The following is a 22664-nucleotide window of genomic DNA, read 5'->3' on the forward strand; positions in this document are numbered from 1 at the left end:
CTGATCAGACTGCTGATCAGGAGGCTGAGCAGGCTGCTGATAAGGAGGCTGAGCAAGAGACTGATCAGGAGGCTGAGCAGGCTGCTGATCAGGAGGCTGAGCATGAGGCTGATCAGGAGGCACAGACAAGCTATTTTTCTGATCATTCTTGTCACAATGGATCTTTTGGGGGTTTAAAGGTGATTTCGATGCTTGGGTTGATGAGGTCTCAGAGGATGGTTCTGCCACCTGCTGAATTTCTGGAGGAGTTACCACCAGTTTCATAGGCATGTGTGTTTCAGGTGAAGGGTTCTCTACTTTTTGGATTTCAACTGGTAAATCAGCAGCAGGATCAGGAAGAGTTTTGTTGGGTACATTCTGACTCGATTTTACTGGAGTTTTACTTGGCGATATGGGGTTACTGCCTGCTCTGTGGCGTAAACTCCTGTCAGAAGCTGATACAGGTTTACCATTAACATAACCCACGACTGTTTCTGTCAGTTTCAGTGACTCTGCAAGCAAACGTTTGGTAGTTTTTTTCTTACGTGGAGGTGGCGACTCTTTCAGAGGTGCATCAAGTGCCTTTGTTGATGCATCAGTGTCATTATTTTTTGTCTCCGCAAGTGTTGAGCTGTCGATGACTTGAGGAGTTTCAACTTCCACCGGTTTCACAATCAGTTCCTCTGCTGAACCTGTGGTCAACAAATTCTCAGTTACGTCAACACTGTCAGGATGAGTTTGTGTTGCAGACTGAAGTTCCTGATGTTGCACATTTTGAATATTTTCCTCTTTGTCTTCCTCCATCGCTTCCTCAACTTGATTCATTGAAGAAGACGAGGTAGTGCTCTGCTGAAGATCAGGCTCACCGTTGGTTAGTTTATCAGATGAAAGTCGGGGCTCAACTTCTTCTATGGCATCGCTCTCTACTGGCTGCACCTCTGCTTCTGAAACCGTTTGCTCTGTATTGAGATCTAGGACTTTTTGTGGTTCCGGCTCGTTCTCTTTTGTTGCTTCGGCGTGTGGCGAGCGATCAACACTTTCTCCACTTTGTGCTGTCATTTCTAACTCTGCGGTTTTTTCCTGTTCTGCAAAAGCATCCGTAAGAGTTTCTTGGTTCTCTACATGGAGCTTTAATGGAGATGCTGGACCGGACTGCTCTTTGTTCTGACACAGATCTGTCTGACTCATTTCAACTACCATGTCTACTTTACTAGCTGCTATCTCTACAATGTCTTCTGCTCGTGGAATTACACCCTCATTGGACTCTTCTGTGGGCGTTTGGTGATTCATTGTCTCTGTGCATGCTCCAGAAAAAGGCAAATCAACAGGAGGTACACCATCAGGCTTTGCAAGTATATGTTTTGGGGTGATCAGTGTGATCAGCTCTGGCATTGGATTAGGACAGCTGCCTCTTCTGGCCAATGTGCGAACAGTTTTTAACTCCCAAATTTCATCTGAATACATATGTCCCCTGGTGCTTTTTCTGGCGTTGCGGCGTGGGAGCAAACTACGTCGCTGCTTCTTAAAACACTCTGTAATGGGCTTGTCTATAAAAACTATGTCACAGTGACCAATATCAGGGTCAACTATGTCCATACAAACAGAATCCTTGAGCCCATGTTCACTGGACACCCTCATGGTCTTCCTGGCAGTTTGAGCAGAATCTGAAGAAATAGCCATACGGACTGGAAACACTCTTGCTGGTGCATCTTTTAGGTTGCCAAGAATCTCCATTTGTCTAGCTTGATGCGCGAGACTTGTCTGACTGAGTCTTTTCGCAGACGTGCTGAGTCTTGCACTGTGAGGCTCTCCCCGGCTGGGCGAATTGGTGTTAGCCTGTTTGTTCTCAAACGTTTCAGAGTTAGAAGAAAAAGCGGCATTGAGAATGCAGGACAACTTTTTACCAGCAGCAGCGGTGCTAGTCATAATTTTCATCTTAAGAGGGGCGTGATCACCATCACGGTTGTTCTCTCCATCCACTGCATTAGCAATAGAAGTGGCTAGCTGTTGGTCATTTTCTGATGCAAGACTGAAAATATCCAAAGCAGAGCCAGCATTTACAGATGTTTTCAGGGACACAGCATTCTCTGGAATCTTCTTCAGTTCACAGCTGTTTGGGACAGAATAAGACAGTTCCTGGACTTCTGCCTTAGGAGTCGATTCACTGGGAAGCTTTAGCTCAGGGAGTGACTTTGCCAGGATGACTCTGCTGGAGTTCGCACTGGAACGATCTGTTTCTTGGATCGCAGCGGTAGAGTTGGAGTCTTTCTGTGCGTTACAAGACGCATGTGCTTTAACTTCCATCTGAAGAAAGCCAATGGCGTCTACTATCTGCCTCTGATGATGGGGACAAAGTTTTTTCATAAGCTGTTCCAGCGTGGCTGTGGACTGCAGGTCTTTAGCCTTTGCGACCCGAAGGTCTGGAGACTCACTACAAAGACAAGAAGAATAAAAACAAACATCAACTGTATATCCAGAAGAAACCGTTTAGTTTGACACTACTAATTTGGTATGTATCGCAAAACAATTATAAAATATAGGAAATAAAATGCAGAAATAACTCAATTTTTTCCTTTTGCATATTTATTATGAGCAAATTTTAAAGTTAATCATTTACCCAACCCGACCAATTACATTATTACAGCTACTACATTAATTGTACAGTATGAACACATACATAAGTAAAATAATACATGCACAAGACAATTAGTAGTTGCAGCCCAGTTTGATATAAATAAGTCAAACTAACATTTATCACTTGAAATATCTTTTACATTGGGGGCAAATAATGAAAACTCTGGTTTTGTCAAGACTTCATGGCATTTTTTTGAGTCAAAAGTGCAAACTGTGATATCTAGAAACAAGTGCTCAAAACTTTTAATCAAATAAACTAAATAAAAAGAAAACATTTTTGATTAAACAAACAACAGAAAATGCATAACCAAAACATCAGTCAGTAAATTTAAAATGAATAATTTCAAGCTTGTATCAGTAGGGATAAAACTTTAAATATCTTGTCAACAGTGCCTGTGTTTCTAATCTTAAATGGACATTTTTTTTAATTATCATTATTACAACTATTGCCCTTTACAGTTATATTGTATGTTTTTATATATTTCTAAGTCCTATTCTGTATCTTCAAGGTTCTTTATTTGTCATACACACCACATGTGGTACATGTGGTGGAACAAAATTGTGACACATCTTGTTGCTTGTCTTGTTTTTATGACGTGCGCTGCTGTCTTTTCTTGGCCAGGTCTCCCTTGTGAAAGAGGTCTTGATCTCAATGGGATTTCGGTCTGGTTAAATAAAGGTTTAATAAAAAAAGGAGGGGTATGAAAGAAGTGTGCGTGTGTGCGTGCGTGCGTGCGTGCATGATGCAAGTTAGAAAAAAATTGGGACATACTGAAAAAGAAACAACAACAACTAAAAACTGAAAAGTATCGCTATGCAGCTTTTAAAAAGCTACTTTAAACTGTGACAGGCACCAATCTAAAATATTACAACTAAAAAATAGTCATAAATTTCCTGGATTGAGGATGTATTGACATTCATAATTTAAATATATAAAACTGAAAGGCAGATAATATTTTCAGCTCTAAGGAGGAATAATTTATAACCCAAAATATCTTTCAGAAGGGAAAAAAAAAAACTTTTCCTCTTTTTTTAAAAAGCTAGCCTTAACTTCACTTCCCTGTCAGAACGGTCTTACAAGGTGAGTCCTTGAGTTAAAAAATGGCAAAAGTTTCATCCCTGAGGGTTTCATTTAGCGTTGCTGTGACGAACTAACACCAAATACATGCATTTGTTTTATCAAGTTAAATTTGTGAATTAATAATAAATATAAATGAGTTACATAATACCTCACAATCTCACACTAGTTTGAGGTTTTAAGTCATCACCACAAGCGCATATTATATATATATATATATATATATATATATATATATATATACAGAGAGAGATATATGTATATATATATATATATACACACACACATACACAAGCTTCTTAAAAAGAAATCGTTTAGTTCCATCATGCAAAGCACACTAAGCATCATTCATTTATATTATTTAAATAAGCCCAATATTTAAAAGCTGTAATTTTTTTTTCTCCCAGTAATCAATAGTCATTTTAGGAGTCGTATCACCACCATAAGGTAGTAACAGACTTTAACCATGATATATTTACTAAGCAAAGGATGGTCATCTTGAATCATCTTCAGATTGTGTAATTATACATGTTTACACAGAATTCATTTGTGTTTTTAAACTGTTGTCTCATGTTTTTTTTTTTTTCTTTCATTAAAAACTGTTTACATTTATGAGGAAATAGTAATAAGTAATAGTAAAATTACTAATCAATATTGGAATTGAATTCTGTCTTTTCACAATCAAGCAACAAAACAGTTCTTGCAAAGCAGATTTTCTTAAATGTTCACATTGTAATCAAACCATAAAACAATTCTCTGGACTGTTTTATCCTCACTCCAAAGTGACAAAGACCGACCAAAAAAAATTAAAATTAAATTAAAAAATCACAGTTTGATTACCTTGAAACACACACATTGAAATATTTACACATGGTTAGCTGTGTAACTATACAAGTACATGGATTCTTTTTTTCTGTAAACTAAACTTCCAGTAGTCTAAGTGTTGTTTCATGTGAAACTGCTACAATATCTGAAAATAGTAAACATCTGTATGATTTTTTTCCCCACAGATGAGGTAGTCAACTATTAGCATTGCAACAATAGAAATTAAGGAACACAAAACCATGGTTTGCTAATCAATTAACAAGTAAAAGTACTTTTAAGCCATTATATTTGTTAAAAATTGTACAATCTAAAACATTCAAGTTTTATTGAAAGATTGTCTGTGAAACTAATTAATAGTATTTATCTAATGTTTAAATATGGCAAAAAACAAAACATGTTTTCTTGTCTTTTTAAAATCATTATGCAGAAATTTAGCAAACGTGAAAAGGAAAAAATCTAGACAGATACCTTAAATTAAGACGATTTAGAGCAAGTCCCAATAGACAACCAAAATAAATTTTCTAAAACATTAGTTTGTCTTAACTATTGTTACTGTGCTAATAATATCCAAGTATTAACGTCCCTGAACTTTATTGTACGGTACTTCAGAATTCTTATTGATTTAGATGTAAAATGTTTTATGCAACGCGTTATTTTATTGAAAATTTCTATGTATTACTTGCATTTAAAAAGGATGCAAGTATTGCAAAAAAACTCCATAAGCAAAACCTGATAGAGCTGTGTCAACCTGATACAAAGAACAACGGGTCATGACCTCATTATTCTAAAACATCCTGAGGTAAAAGTGAGAACGCACGGTGAAGTGCTCTGTTGGGTCGGGTCAAAAACCAGGCAAAAATTCAATGAAAATGTCAAGAGAGAAAAGGCCTTTACAAATAAAACATTTGTTTTATAGCAATAAAAAAATAAAGACAAAGACAATAAAGAACGCTGTAAAATAAATCTCAGAAAATGATTTTCATTGAATTTTTACTTTAGTAATTGAGAGTAAGGTAGGGGGTGTGTATTGAGGAGCGTAAGGATGAAGGAGGCAACTCTAAATCACTTGCAGCAGGCAAGTACGAGTTTAAACTAAACTTACGAGTTGTAGTATTGTTTTATCATTTATGCGATGAAAGTAGAAATTCTATAAGTTGCATCTCAAGAAATAATCCTGGAATACTAAAATATATTTTGTATATGGTAAATAAACCTAAAATGCACATAACTGGAGGTTTTTGCCTGCAATGCTGTCGCTGACAATTCAAGGTAAACTGTAAAGACATCTGAGAGTAGGCAAAGTGCACTGGCCAGTGGGACTTTATGATGAAAATATTCAAAAAGTATATCTGTACCTGAGTATTGTGATGTTTGGACATCAACTCATCACCTGCCCAAAATGTTTTCCTTGTCTAGTATTGCATGCATCTCAATATGAGTTTATCCTACGTCCAGTGAAGGCAGTTAAAAATAAACTATCCATCTTGTAAAAAAAAAAAAAAAGTATTTTAAAAATACTTGTGATTACAGGTTAAAGAGGAAAAAGAATAAAATTCTGGACAAGTTGTCACAAATGTCAAAATACAATAATAATAAATAAATGTTTTGTGCTGATTATATTAATGTTTTGGACACATTATTAAATACAGTGTAAAATTCAGTCACACAAGTGCAATCGCTACAGAGACTTTCACATTAAAACCAATTAGTTTGCTTCATGCATCCTACAGGGCCGGATTACTCATTTTAGTTAGAACGCATGACAAGTTCTGAACGAAGACACACAGGGGCGCCATATACCAAGCTAAAATTATCAACCATCTTTAAAAAATAAAAAAATAAAAAAACATTTGTAGTGCTATGAAATATTTAGCCAGCACAATGTGTGTTGGAAATTACCACTAAATGGTAAAATATAATAAAAACATATATATTTTTGTATAAATGACCATAAGTGGAAGTAAAATAAAGCAGATGAATAATAAATAATATTCATTTTTTGACAACTACGACTGCTGTCTACAAGATGCACTGTTTAAAAAGTCCATCAGCACATTTTGGATTTATCACACATCAGACTGGAGGGCTCCATCATATAAAACAGCCCCGATGCCTGTAGATGCTGAGAACTTCTCTTTTTCCTCAAACACGGTGTTCTGAGAGTTCAGGAGGTCCCGACCTTCAACACCCTGTTCATCCACCTGACTTATCAGCTTCAGTTTCTTTTTGGGGGGGTGCTTCAAGGTTCCCATACGCTCTTTAACTTTATATTCCAGTGTACTGTGTGGAATTCCATAGATTGATTGGGCTTTGGATACACTCATTTTCCCACCCATCACAACCAAAATAGCCTCTTCCAACAGCTCAGTGTTGTATTGTCGATATCGTCCTCGCTTCTTCTTTGGCTGCATGTTACCTGGGTCTGACTCTGAATCCACAGAATAATTTCCACCTGAGGTTTGGCTGTCAGAGGGACAAGGCCAGTACTCCTTCTCCGAACCTGAACTATTGGAACCCACACTGCTCCTTTTCTGAATCTGCCTGGGAAAAATAGAAGAAGGCTTCTTTTTGACACCGTTCTCATGGAGTGAACCTGAAAATTCAGTGGCTATGGAATCCCAAGATGGTTCCGTTCCTGTGGCCAAAACTCGCACCTGGGGAATCTTGAGGTCAAAAGACGACGAATGAGAGATGAACTGATCCCTGCGTGCCTCTTTAATGTTTTCATTCTCAGCAGAAAGTGGTTTAGGCAAAAGTCCTGCAGCTTCCAACAGCTTGGGTATGTCCTTGAGATGCTTATTAGCTTCATCGCTGGTTTTGAGTTTGAATAAAGCCCCAAAATGAGAACTGGAATTCCAAGAGGAAGAGGATGCATTTGTAAAAAGCTCAGTAGGGCTGGACCTGGGGTTAGAGCTGTGCGGTGACTCTGGGTTGCTCTCCAGATTGGCCTCCTCTTTGATGTGCAGCGAGTATGCAAGTGATGAGGTAGGCTTATAACTGGTAGAATGGCCGAAATTCTCCCTCCTCCTCCCATCCTGTAGGCTCCTCTTAAACGACCCGACTTGTCCGTCCACGTTCAAGGATCGCCTGATTGGATGGAAGGAAATTGGATGTAAGCAGAGCTTGCACATTGCCCGTTTATCTTTTTAAAAGTGGATGGGTTGGGGGGGGGGGGAGGATGTTGGCCACTCCTTTATTATTTGACCTTGCTTTGGTAACATCACTTGTTTTAAGTTACTGAACACGATTGTGTGCAAGACCTAAGAACGAAAAAGGCTCCGGTTTAACATTTTTTATTTGTCTTTGTAGATCACTTTACAAATTTTGAAAGAATATAAGATGAAGAAACTAAAAAAAAAGAAAGAAACAACAAAAATAAAAGAAAGAAAGAGTATTTATTTGGAATTCATACAAGTCTTTAAATTCCTGTGGCTCAGAATGCACAACCAGGAAGAGGGATTGTTATTGCAACTTCAGGAACTTTGCATGTAGATTTTAAGCAGAGCACAATAACTCGCAGTCCGTAATGATTAATGCAAACACAACTTGATATTTTGTGTGTGACGTTACCACAGAACAAGCACAGCAATAAAAGAGTATGCCAGCAGAGGGTTGTTGTGTCCTTTACAACACAAAATGTACAAACTTAAAATTTGTAATGCTTTGCCAATTGTTGGATCTAAATTATTTTAAAATTATTCATTATAGGTTCGCATTACCTTAGATTAAATTACTTTGACGGTACCAACATATTTGCATATTAATACTGTCTTTTGAGGTATTAAAATGATAATTTGAGTTTTCACTGCTTCATCTCATAATTTGTATTTTAATGTGAATAGTTGTGACAAGGACAACACTCTTTATATCTAAATGAGATGTTCACAAAGTGCATATATTTGCATGTTGCATACACGCAAGGCTGGATGTAAACCAAATGCAAATTAAACATTGAAAATATGTGGCCAATTTTCATAGAACTAAAAGGAGAAAGAAGAAGAATGAAAATTAACTGGTGTATAATTTATAAAACAAAAATAGTTTTTAATTACCGGTAAAGGGTCATTTAAGTTTGGTTGAATAAAACGATTCAAAGGGTTTTGCTTCCAAACTAAACCAAATCCAAGTAGAAATCTAAATTTACTAAAGCTTGATATTCAAACAGACTGTTTTACAGAAACTGTCATTAGTATTTTTATTTATGACAAATACTTGTGATATAAGCATAATGAAGTACAAAACATACCTTCAGTTTGATTTTAAACAAATTCACATTGTCTTAAATTTATCCAGCATTTTCACTAACCTTGCACTGAAATGCAAAACTTTAGGCAAGTCCTACAGTACATGTTGTTTTCAGGCCAACCAGCGTTGTTTCAGAAAACAGGGCAATGCACACCCGTTTACTAACTTATAAGATGCTTCCTGTTCAGGTTCATGGTCATATTTTTGAGAAGTTCGCATAATACAAACTTTTTTTTTAATTATTGGATGCGCAGGAGTAGGTTTTAAAAGTACATTAACATCAGCATCAGCTGTATTTTCCCTGTGGTTCAGTTCTTTAGATTTCTTAGATAGAGGATATCGGTTTGCACAGCTGTGTTTACTGTTATTTTTAACACACCAACTGATCTCCAACGTCATAAGGACTAAGAAGAAAGAGAATGAAAATGTTCTTACCCCTTCAGTGTGGATGTAGCAGGAGAAAAGCAGGGATTGTGGCCAGGTGGGCTGCTGTTGCTATGGCGATTCTTTTTGATGGATAGGTCAAGCACTCCATCTATAGTGAAATAAATAAATAAAGCAGAAATACTTTAAGGTTCAGTGTTATTTTCAGTCTCATATACACCTAGTGAAGTTCCAATAATGAGCTTTTCCTCCGTTCTGTTTCACACTACCTTGTTCAGTGGGCTCTGCCAGGGGCTTCTTGATGGTGAGGTCAAGGGGAGCATCCTGGTCAGCCATGAGAAGCTTGCACAGAACTGGGTTCTGGTTGTGTGCAGGCCCAGCCAGAGTGGCAGCAGGGATTTTCGGACGAACCACTGACAGGGAGCGTGGGGCCGGCAGGCTTTGGTCAGATTGAGGCGGTGAGTCTGAGTGACTGTCCTGAGGGGAGCTGGTTTTTGAGGTATATTCGGCAGCAAACTGACTGATCATTCTCTGAAGAATCTCTCGAGCCACTACTGGAATGTTTGGATCTGAGAAATTTGGCACATCTGGAAAAAACGAAAAAAGGAGAAGTAAAAAAAAAATATTCAGTGCGTGTCTTTTCTGAACCAGCTGTAGTGGTTCCCATTATATAAACTGTATCCTAACAAAGTTTAAAGAACAACATCTTATTTGTGACCAGCTTGCAAAACAAACCAATTAACCTACATGATAACATGGTTTCCCGTTCAGTAGAAAGTACAACAATCTGACCTAAAAGCTTTTGCACAAAACAGTAAATATTCAATGGCTTGTATCCATCACTTTGTCTTTAATGCAAATTACTGATACAGTCCTGTAACACCATTTATACATTAAGACATACCTTTTCTGCAGAGAACTGCACTGAGAAACTCCTCGGCTTGCTTCTCTAGTCTGATGATTGTGAGCTGATCTTTAACCAGGAGACGTTTGGGTGTCTCATCAAGCCCTTTGTTTAAGCCAATCAAGTGTTCCTGTCAAATCACAAAACTTAAATCAGTGGCCTTCAGTATTCAACAGGATACAAACAGCACAATAAGATGTTTTTCTTTATTCTGATCAGTGATTTGATCAAAGCATCTGACTCCCTAGTAGATTAAAGAGAACAGGCACCATTTGCAAGACATACATTTATAATCTACTATTTAACCTCTACATCCACAAGAAAACTCCACTGTAATGTTCAACACATTTGCTACAGCTATAATTTAAATGTTTAGAAATTACAGTTTGGTTAGTAAAACAGATACTTTTAATTTTCCATTTTACAGCTGAACAGAAAAAAACACACAAATTTGATTCAAGTATAAAAGAGGAATAAGAAAAGAAATCTTACTTTAACTTTATCTCTTCTCAGACAGCAGAATATACAGTTTTCATCAAATGACCAATCAGAAACTGCAACATGATTAGAGTCTGTGGACATAAAACAGAAACAAGTGTGAAGTAAATCTGAGTTTAAAAAAAACAACAACAAAAAAACTGTTTTCTAAACTATTAAATGAACTCGAACACAGTGGCATGATGACTAACAATTCTGTCTAAATTACAGGAAGAAATTTTTAAGAGAAATAAAGTTAAAAAAAAAATTATCTAATATAAAGGCAAAAAAAAGATTGTTTTAATGCCTGAACATTCCCTAAAGTACTTTATTGCAATGCATAAATTATACAATAAACCTTCAAATAGAGTACCCCAGAATTGTCTTTTTCTTGTTTTTAACCTAAAGATACAATACTTTGACATTTATTTTTTAATTCAGTGACATGACCACTGACAAGACGCATAAATGAAAAACATGAGTGGGTTATAATGAATGCAAATGCTAATGTCCAAATCTACTCTGGCTCAGAAAAAAAAAGTCAATGACAACACATAATGTCTACTATTGTCTTAGTACCATCACATATTGTACAAAATCTCTATGGGATCCCACTTCATCTAAAACACCTACTTTGCAGTAACAAGCCATTTTCTCTTCGACTGGCAATAGTGCTGTCTTGTCTTGAATCAATGTGCTGGGGTACCAGATGGTACAATGAACAGAACTGTCATAATCAGCACAACAAAGGAAATGAACAGAAACTTACCCTTAAATACTTTTAGGTCTTCTAGCAACTCTGGACAAATCAGACCTTCAAGGATGCTCTCAAAACCTGAAGAAAAACACAAATCATTAAGTATTTAACTCACCAGCTGAACATACGTTAAGTTATTTCAACTCACATTTTATTTACTTGCGATTGCAGCTTGAAACTGAAGTCAAAGCAAAAGAGAAACTCAAAATGAATCACTGATTAAGATCATCTTTTTGCCAAAGGGCTAAATTTAATTTGTGCTACTCAAGAGAAGTAAAAAAATGTTTGCGCCTTAAAATACAAAACATCAGTAAGATTTAATGTGATAACATTTCAGCCATACACCAAATCTAGTCTATGTCTGTTTTTAGTTCATCTTCACAACCACTATATAATCAAAGCCTTCCCCCCATCTTAAAACATACATTATGAGCCGTCACTTGAGGTTTTTACTTTAACAATAAATACACGTTTTATCCTTCTGTTGCCAAGCAACTAAAGCTTCAGAGTTCAGTCTGCTGCTAAAACATAAAATGAATAGGCATTCATAACTGTTGCATAGAATTGTGAAAATATCCCACAAAATGAATACTAAGAACTTAAAAATAAATGTCCATTCCACAAAAAAGAAGGCAGACAGGTGAGCAAAATTAAAAAAAAAACGATGACAATAGCCTTCATTGCAAATATAAAATAAGAAACTAATCCACAGTCTCAGCTGTGTGAAAGTCATGGTTTATGTGCTACATAGGTCTTAACTATATGCATTAACAAAAAAAAGCAATGCCTGCTTATAGCCCTGAGGTCAGAATAACCAATCCAAAAACACAACATGCTAACTCAAGCAGTAAAGAGGTCAAAGAGAACATCTGTCCAGTGAACTGTATCTTAAAAGTGAGCACATTTCAAATAAACCACTCACTTAAAAACCTACAAAAAAAAGAAAACTAGTTCACGTTAACGACGACAGTAGATGTATTTTTTAAACAATTTCAAACATGTATAGATTACAAGCATTGAAAACAAAATATTTAATAAAAGAAAGTGATATTTACAAGTCAAATACAATAAAAATAACTGAATAGTCTAATTGCATATCACAAAAAAATGCCTACTTACACACAACTTCACAGATGAAGACGCAAAGCTGTGAGAAATTTTGTCAGCCCTCACCATCCTCTTATTTAAATTTTTTGCAAAACTCACAGTGAATTCTGTGAATGCTGTCATGTGTTAAAATGCCCCACTCTGCCTCACTACAAATTCCCACCCACTTTTCAGCAGCCAAACATAACGGGGGTGGAGGGTGGGTGGAGGGGGTGAAGTAGTGTACGCACAGCCCTTGCCTATAGCTGCAGCATGGGTCTGTTTCTAGGTTAGTGCGCAGGACTTCAGCTCCAGCGATCCAATCCTATTTCTGAAATATTTCAGAGGCATGAGCAAAAAAAGTGGGTCATCCACTTTCATTTGACAGAGCAGCGCCATGACATCAAACTACTCTTTAGGAATTCAGTTTTAGGCATTTTTTTTTTTTTTTTTAAGTGTCACTTTGTAATCCATGACTCTGAAACCACATTATATATTTTTCATCCAAAACAGCATTGTAAGGAGCATTGTAAGAACTTCTACAGACAAGTGTCTTTAAAGTCAAAGCTTTATGGGACCAGCATGACAAATTTAGAAGAACCAGCAAAGTAAATGTGCTGGAGATGAAATATTTATTGAATGTGAAACTTTCAAGCAATCTGAAAAATAAATGTATACAAAAAAACTGAATACCATCTACAATTTAAAGACTTTTACAACATACAAAACTACACTGATGTAGTACACTCAACATTTGTCATTTACGCGCGAGATGATTTTCCTTTCTAATGGAGAGCGGTAAACATTACAATAAAAAGGGTAATATGACTATTAGTGAGAAGCTGGTGAAAAGATTTGACTTTTGAAACATAATCAATAAGAAACAAAAGGTGCAGAATAAAAATGATGCAGAATGACTGAAATAATAGCCCACAAACCTAATAACTAATATAAAACAAAACAAGAAAAGACATGAGGTTCATGGGACTATTATACGGATACAAATCAATGTTCATGTTCTCCTTCCAAAAATTATTAACATTTTTAACATATGCACATTTTTTCCCCACAAAGTTATGTAAAAATGTATTTCCCAAAGGTTAAATTTAAGAGAAAATATATAGAATTGTTTCCTGAAAGTTGTGGTAGCTCGGTGGACAGCGTCTTGTTATCTTGAGGCTGCAGGTTTGAGCCCAGGTTGTGTCACGTTGGATATTAGACGTAAACAACTGCTGAATTTCTGGTGCGAGTTTGTTCACAAGGACGACCCTCACAGAGTGGAGCAGCCAAAAGAAAAACACCACCAGCAACATATAAAATTGTTCCTTATGATTTAGATCATACAAATTCAAGATAGTGACTTTTAAAGCTTTTAATCTATGAAGCTAAAAACATTTAAAAACCTATTAATTATATGCATCTTAAATAAACATTTGTAATAAATTATTTCAGCAAAATGGAAGTTTGTAAGCTTATGTTGTAACTAATAAAAATCGTCTCATGGAGGGAAAAGGAGCAAATTTGAACTTTGATGTTGTTTATAGCTTTTGAATAAACCATAATTCACGCACCTTTACCATGAAGTGTTCTAGCCAGTTTATAAAGCCTACATGTCTTCTCTATGTGCAATCTCCCCGAGCCTTCTTCTGACCTACATCTTGATCCAATCAAAGACAAAAAGATTTGGAGAGTGCGACACCCTTACCGTTTGCAAAGGCACTTACAAAGACAAATCCCCAAGACCAGAGATTAGCATAACTCCCTCCTACACCTAACTTGTCCTGCACATTACTGTAATTTCAATATAATGCATAATTAAACCCTCTGTTACTTATTTCTGGCTGTACGAAAGATGCCAGTGTTGTCTTTTATGAGCCTATGCACAAACTCAATGAGCACCTTATTTGTCATTTTTGTAATGCATTTCAAGTGCATAAAAACATGATGTTTATTATGCTTATATTTCAGTTTTGTGATCTAATACACTGGCAAGAACATATTCAAAAAACACCCATACCTTTTAGTTTTACGTTTTGAAATATGTGGTTGTTTTAGTGCGTTTGTACTCAAAGCCCTAAAGAAATTTAAAAAATGTTCAATATAAAAACAACTGGACTCTATTCACCAGCATATTGCCCTAAATAAATGTTTGTATTTTCTACAACAGCTGTACTCTAAGAAATGCAAGACCATGTGTAGAATCCTAGCAATGAAATACAGTACTTAAAAAATACTTTTACACACAAAGTATTGGTAACCTGTCACTTCACTTGCAACTTGAAACCTCAAAAAAATCTAGAACTTTGCTTAAATTAGTGACCAGTGTCCTCAAACGAGAATTACAGAATATAACCGCATTATAATTCCCTTCCTTGCATTATACTTCCCACATGACTATTTTCACCCCGATCATCTCAACAAATTAGAAATCAAACAAATCAAAGATCAGAGAAGGTGGGAGGACGTAGCACGGGAAAAAACAAAAGTTACTAAACATAAGAAGAAAAATCTTTACAGTTTGAGTAAACTCTACAGCACTTTATTATAATGAAGATATGATGAAAAATAATAGTCAAATGGTGTCATACTGCACTAAGTCATTTTTAGAAGAACAAAAAAAGAAAGTTTGTTAGAAAAATATTGAAAAGGGTGGACACACAAAGATGCAAACATACAGCTGTGAAAATATGTCAGAAATCAACCTACTCTGTAAATGAGAAAACTATGCAAAAAAACAGAGAGGAGGCAGAAATTGAATGAAAACAAGTCTCTCATGTTCATATTTGCTTGTTTTTGTTTGGACAAACCCTTTACAGTACTCTTTTCATTTGCATGTTAAATGTAGGCAAGGGTGGCTGACACATACTAGACATTTTTGAACGTCAACTAGTGCAGTTTCATTCCGAATTTGCTCAAATTCTGACAAAACACATATTTTTTAGCAACAGTTTGCGTCTGGGGGCTGATGGTTCATAAATACATGTATGGGGCAAACATTCGGACAATTGATGCTGCTGTTCTGAGGGACAATTGTGCTTGTCTCTGCCCTGCAGTATTACTGCTGGCATTAGATACAGGGACAAAATGTCCATTTCAGGGACAGTGGAGTGGTGGTGGCGTGCAACCCTCTTCACCAAAAAGCCTAACATAAGTATGTCCTTGTTGTTGTGGGACAGAATATGCCATTCTACAAGCAGCAGGCTGATGCTGTTGTCATACAATCTGCAGCTTTACAATTGTAGCCCCAACAGAGGAGACATTTGTCAATCATTATGAGGGGACTGACAAAACAGTCCTGAGAGTACAGCTAGGGACCAGTTTGAAAGCTAATTGTCTCCTCACTTTCTTTTCATTGATGTGTATATTTCTACCTAGAACTGAGACTAAAATAAGTTGTTTTACTGAATTAATTCACACTGCTTTTACAACCAACAATGAACATTTGCACAAATTGCAATCATTTGTGTAGGTACAGCTCTTATATGGCATTTTATATAACACTTTGGTATTGTGCATTAAACTGGTAAATAAAAGCATTTCAATCTCATGGTTTGAGGTGGTTTAGGATACATTTAGTGTTTAATAATCAATATAAGGATGCACCAAACAATCGGCCTGAAATCGCTATCGACCAATTTTCACTTTGATCAGCTCAAAATCGGTGACCGGCCCGACAAATCCTAAAATTCAAAATAATTAACAATTTTTCCCCAAAGGTTTTATACAGTTAGTACAGAGAATTTCCTACATTTTTTCGGTCCGTGAACGCACCATCAGCACAGTCCACAGAAGCCACAACAAACAGGTCTTCAGTGAGGAAGGTTGTTTTTTTTTTGTTTTTTTGAGTAAAGGAAACCAAAAGCTAACAGCTTGTATAAAGAAGATATAAAGAAGAAATTAGTTGTGGAGGAGCGACAACAAAAACATCAGGGACAACAAATTGAATTTGACATTTAATACTGTATCACCCTCAACATACCCAGTAAGGAAAGCAAAGCTAAGCGGCTAAGGCAAAAGCAGCATGAGATCACAGATGTCCACCACCAGATACCCCTGCTGCCCTTGGCTGGAATTAACAACGAAAGATGATGACATGGTAGAAATGCTTTTGTTTGTGAAGAAAAACTTACCAATGCTGAAGTGATTGCAGTGTGCCAGTATTTGTTGACAAGAACATAAAATTGCCTTGTTGCATTTGTTGTTGTTGTTTTATAGTACTTGGTGCACATACTTCCATTTACAAAGTGCAAATTGAACACTTGCAGTGTTTTAAAATATTTTGAACGTGTTCTGTGTTACACACTTGTGATCTGAGTTGAGTAAAAAGATAAAAGGTTAAAAAGGAATATGTTTTAAGTGCTGTTCTGTGTTTTGATTTAATATTACATGATGGTGCACCATTTTCTTTTTTTTTTTTTGCAAAGTACAAATTGAACACTTGAAGTTAAATGTGCATTTTGAGGCTTTCATGTTCTTATGTGCTTTTATGTTTTAAGTTAGGTTAAAAATAAAAAAAAGATAAATGTTAGTAAAGTGGTTCAGGGTTCTGAAGTGGTGTTCAGTGGAGTTATCACTACCTTAAACTATTTCTTTAAGAACGTGTGCTTTGTAAGTAAGTGCTTTGTGTTGTCATCATTGTATGTTCCATACAATGGCGAAATTGGTTGTCTGCATTTAACCCATCAAACCTGGGATGCACTCAGGTGGAGCAGTGGGTAACTATGTGGGTGCCCGGGGAGCAATTGGGGATTGGGTGTTTTGCTCAGAGATGCCACGACATGTGGGAATGGCTGGGGATCGAACCTGGGACTTTGGGGTCCCGAGTCGGCTGCCCTACCTCTACCGCATCTCGGGGTAAGTGTTGGTGCACAAAAGGGGGTATTCTTTGATTTCCTTCATTTTCTGTTGCAATGCCACTGCAGACAGCGGGACCCTATATTAATTTAATATCATTTTAGTGACATTTTATTTATTTATTCATTTATTTATTGAAGAGAGGAGGGCTGTGGTAGCTCGGTGGTCAGTGCCGTGGTCTTGTAATCCTGAGGTTGCAAGTTCAAACCCAGGTTGCGTCAGGAAGGGAAACCGGCGTAAAACAATTTGCAAATCTTTCACACGGGTTCACTTGTTGTAGCGACCCCTAATGAAGGGAGAAGCCGAAATAAACTTGCTATTTATTTACTGAAGGCAGAGAACGCCTATATCCTACTGCACTTCAAAAATAACCTAAGTTTATTAAAGTTGTTTATAGTAAATATTTGTTCAAGTTAATTTTTGAATAACAAAAAACATTGAATAAAATCTAAAAACGTTAAGTCAGCTCCTCTGGACATTCAAAAACACAAAAACGAAAAAAATGTAGAAATGTTTCGTATTTCATCTGAAAGACTTCTTCAGTCTGACTGAAGAAGTCTTTCAGATGAAACGCGAAACATTTCTACATTTTTTTGTTTTTGAATGTCCAGAGGAGCTGACTTAACGTTTTAAGATTTTTCTACCTGGATTATTGAGCATGCATCAGGCTATATTGAATAAAAGTTTGTACTGGTTAGTTCAATGAAAGAAAATTTGTATAGAAAAAAATCTGTATCAGCAGGTCAGAGCTATTCAAAAATCGGACATCGGTATCGACCCACAAAACCAGAATCAGTGCATCTCTACTTCAATATTACCCTTAACACAAAAGTCCAAATCCATATTACTAATCATTTAATGTAAATTAAACCTTCACAGCCTTTTGGGGTGTTTTCATTTTATCATGATAGCGAGACAAAGTGAGTAGCGTTTGTTAACCAACCATAATATCGTTTCATTATTAAAGGCCCTTTGCATCAACATATTTGCTAATTTTTTTTTTTTTTTTTTAATGAGGTATTTTTGTCTCTAAGCAGGTACTTATGGAAGGTTATTACGCATAAAATAATTTGAACTGGCCCAAAATATTACCTTCATTTTTTTTCTATAATTATTTGCGGGAGCATGCACCCTACCAGAATGGTGCACGTCTAATTTTCCAATTTCTGATGAATATATTGCTGCCAGTAAGCCACATTTGTGTCTGATACACAATTTAGTTCAGGTCAATGAATGTAGATTAAATTTTACAGAAACATCAGCAGACCTGATGTTACGATTACTGATCAGCAGACTGTGTGACCATGCAGAAGTACTGTTTATTTATGGTATAGGAGCTGATCACACATGGTCACTCAGGACCCATTTAACTGCAACACTCACACTTTTGAGGTGTCCACTTGTGATTGGGTCACTGATGTTACATGACCGTCATCTGAATGGGATTTGATAGTCACTTGCAAAAAACTTCCAGCTTTAACTCTGGATAATTGTTTTCCTGAATTAACTCTGCAATCATTACATTACATTTGTTGAATTTACTCTTGTAAATGAGTCCTCGAGGCTCAATGGGATTTACCTGTCTAAATAAAGGTTGATTGATTGATTGAATATATTAAAAATGATCCCATTATGTTATAACTTTTACTCGACTAGTGTTTAATATACCAGACATAATTCATTTATAATTGACATTTGCCTGAAACATAAAACTTAATCACAAAGCTATGTCTCATTCTTATTTGAAGATTATGCACTTCTATTTGTCCAGTTAATCCAATTGCACTTTTCACAAACCTCAAGTTGCACATTTGTGATGCAAAGACAACAAACGTGTCCATTAGCACAATTTTACTTGGTTTACAATAGAACATTTTAAAAAGTTACTCATGGAATGAACTCAAACAAAAACAGGGTATCCTTGAATATTTTAAATTGTGTAGTCTGAATGAGTTTACTTCTGTATCAAAGTTCATGCTCAGTAATCCAGGTAGAAAATCCAACAAAGTTCAGTCAGGTCATCTGGTCGGTTTCTTTTTTTGTTTTGTTGAGACGTTTTGTCCTTCATCCAAAGGACTTCATCAGTCATTTACTTCTGTAGTTTTCCACACATACTAAATGCAATTCTGAATTACAGGTCCACACAGTGTCAACAAAAGCATGCTGCTGAATCTGCTGCAAACTGCATGGAAGCTTGAGTCACATGATTGACCTACATTAGGCTGCCCGTAGTCTGCGGGGAAACAAATATGAAGGAATCGGACAAGCGTTGACACTCTTAAGTAGTTTAGGTGGAAATATAATAAGTGAATCTGCTGCCAAACGCTAAAAAAAAGAAGAGAAAAATCGAGTAACATAACTGTCTAGAATAAAAACTGGGAATTGAGAAGGATGCTGCAGCATCATAAAAACAGAATTACACATTCAAAAACACCACTTTTGCTAAACTTCTGCTAGGCGAGTAAGTCTGACTTATTTTTAGTCGCTTCAACTCTTTCCGAAGGTAAACAAACAGCACAGTAGTTCATTTAGGACGTCTCCCACCCCATACATGAGCCCTTGCTGAATTGGAGAGCTCCTTCAGTGACAGATTACTGCATCCTAAATGCACAAAGGAGCGTTACCGCAGATCCTTCCTCCCAGCAGCTGTTAGACTCTACAACCATCACTGCTCCCAATAAACTCACTTAGTATTAAATACATGCTGACCTCTGCTCAATCACCCACTCTGCCTAGAATACTGTATTGTAAATAGTCTGCCATTCGCAATGTTCCAACGCATACTGAACATTATTACTGATATTGTTTATCTTATTTCTTCATATAATGTTTTTAACATTTTAGGAACTTTTCGTGTGAATCTTTTTATCTGTTGCTGCTGTTACACTTGAATTTAACATCCGTGGGACAATAACGGCTGTTTCTATTCTATTCTATTCATATATATATATATATATATATATATATATATCAGAAAAATATTGTGCAGATTAAGTTAATTACCTTTTTTGTCTATATGATATTGCAATGAACACCTTAAATCATGCCAACCAAATGATAAATTACAACAAGCTACAGTGTGTATCCTAATTCTGACTGCAGCTGAAGACCATTAGTCCTAAATGGCACTGGCTTTAGACTTACTGGAATGTATGCACTTTCTGTCCAGCCATTAAGCTAATTGATGTACGTACAAACAGTCTAAAACACTCTTAACAGTTTTTTTTCCCTATAAACCTAACATTAGATAAGTTTATAGTGTCCTTTGAAACGAAAGGAAAGTCGCCGATCTGCATTACTTCCTGGCTGTAGTAAAGTAATGGGCGTCCATGGGGCGGTAGTTTAGAGGAAGGCAGTAGTTAAGTAGAACATCACCTCAAAGGTCTGCGTCGCCCTCCCCCACCTTAAAATACAGTATCATCATCGCACGGGAGCGCGCATTTTCAAAGAACGGGTCGCTTTTGGCCGACGCAACAACAACTGACACTCCCTTTAAAGCAAACACGGAGCCCTTTAAACAAACTAACGTTAGGCCAGGAGACAGTTCGTGTCTTCAAAACACGTCAAAAACACACACGGACAAACACCAGAGGTAAAGTGACGCGGTTGAAAGACCACAACAGTTAACTAGCAGCCCAAACCGGCTGTAGTGAGAAACAGTTGAGGACCCCAAAAAAAAAAAAAAAAAAGTCGCGGCTCGGAGATGCCCCGTCAGTTAGTGCGGTAATAGATGGTTATTTACACCGATAAAGGTCGCGCAGAAGCGACATTTAAGCAGTAGAATTACAAAATGTGCGACTGCCAGAATTCTTACCTACACAGTGAATGAGTTTGTGTCGCCACGAGTCAAGTTCCTGCCGAAAGCCGCGCCTGTCGATTGTGCATTGCTGCTTTTTGCACAGGCTCGCCATTTTCTATTTTTCCTCTGGCGGGCCGGGCACGCGCACGGGAAGAGGAAGCTACTCTGCTCTGAGAGCGCGCGCGCCTCCGCGGCGCAGATGAGGAAATTGCTCCAGAGGGAAAAGTCCAAAGTCACCGAGACCAAACCAAATAATCTGATTATATCGGTGTGTAAATTAGTAGCCGTGTTGATAGACTGTCCAACAAAATTTGAAGCTTTATTATTTTTGCTATTCTGGATGTAATACGATATTAATGGCATTTATCTACGTTACACCACCTCTTATGTTTGCTTTAATATTTTTGTAGACTCCGTTTCTGCTTACACTTGTCCATAACGCCAGTATAACAACAAATATTGTCATCTGTACCAGTTCGTCAAGTTAATTTAGGCCCTCCTGACCTATAACTGAACTTATAAATGTCAAAGCACACAATAGACAAAAAGGAAATTGGAAGTTGCTGTTAACTATATCATAGTTGAGCTAAAATAGAATAACTAAGAACCAGTTATTTACCAATGGGTGGAAAGCACTAGTTGCTGCTGCTGACCTAAATTGAGGGGTGGATTAAAGTAATGTAAGTGGAAATAGAGGAGACATAAAAGCAAAATTGTAGGCTGGGCTGAATTAATAAGAAGGCAAACTAATAAACAAATGAGGTTTTGAATGAGAACAGAATTGTTGAGATTGTTCGGCCTGGTTTTAAGCAACTTCACAGCACCGAAACAGCGTTAGTGAGGGTTTGTAATGATATTCTGGTATCAAATGATTCTGGTCAATTTGTGGTACATGTACTCCTTTATCTTACTGCTGCTACTGTTGACCACAGTGTCCTTATATTGCAGAAGGATCACTGGTTTGGGATTACAGGTGCTGCATGAGAATGGTTCCCACTCATACCTGCATGACAGGAGTTTTGGTGTCATGGTTGGTAATAATGTATCTGCTTCAATGCCTCTTTCCTGCGGGGTCCCACAGGGCTCGATTCTTGGAACCCTTCTGTTCTCACTCTGTTTGCTCCCACTGGGGTCTATCCTGAGAAAACATGGTATTTCATTCCATTGTTATGCTGATGATTGTCAGATTTACCTGCCATTGAAACCAGCTAGTGCATGCTCCATTCACCCTCCTAAAATGAGCTGAGTGAAGCTGACACCCCACCCACTTCCAAAATTAAAGCAGTCTGAATGGTTAGTGCTCCGTTAGTGCTGGTTTGTGCCGTTAAAATTTTCGTTTGTGCTGCTTTGCTTTCTGAGATATTAAAGATTAATTTTTAGCTCATCCAAAGGTCACAATCCCCCCATGTTGCTCCAAAACAGACGGGAGTGGTCTACTTTTGTAGTGCTTCATTAGTGCTCGTGTGTTCCGGTGAAACTAGCGTTTGTGCAGCTTTAGTTTATGAGATATTAAGAAATATAATGTCGCCCCGATGACGTCACCATCCCCCCATGTTGCTCCAAAACAGACGGGAGTGGTGACGTCATCGGGCAAAATTATATTTCTTAATATCTCATAAACTAAAGCTGCACAAACGCTAGT

General features: G+C 36.9%; 1 protein-coding gene across 1 annotated transcript in view; it reads right to left on the reverse strand.

The window, feature by feature from the left end:
• The window catches only part of wu:fc17b08 (protein piccolo), a 24499-nt gene extending 3365 nt beyond the window's left edge, over positions 1–21134 (reverse strand). The window contains exons 1-7 of the mRNA XM_037696130.1: positions 21038–21134; positions 11296–11361; positions 10542–10621; positions 10050–10179; positions 9415–9732; positions 9197–9296; positions 62–2410 (exon numbers count right to left, since the gene is read on the reverse strand). Coding sequence (XP_037552058.1) covers positions 62–2410; positions 9197–9296; positions 9415–9732; positions 10050–10179; positions 10542–10621; positions 11296–11361; positions 21038–21134 — 3140 coding nt within the window. The remainder of the gene's footprint in view (positions 1–61; positions 2411–9196; positions 9297–9414; positions 9733–10049; positions 10180–10541; positions 10622–11295; positions 11362–21037) is intronic.
• Positions 21135–22664: the final 1530 nt, after the last annotated feature.

This window comes from Nematolebias whitei, chromosome 1 (assembly GCF_014905685.2).
Source record: "Nematolebias whitei isolate Nwh7 chromosome 1, NemWhi1, whole genome shotgun sequence".
Taxonomy (NCBI): domain Eukaryota; kingdom Metazoa; phylum Chordata; class Actinopteri; order Cyprinodontiformes; family Rivulidae; genus Nematolebias; species Nematolebias whitei.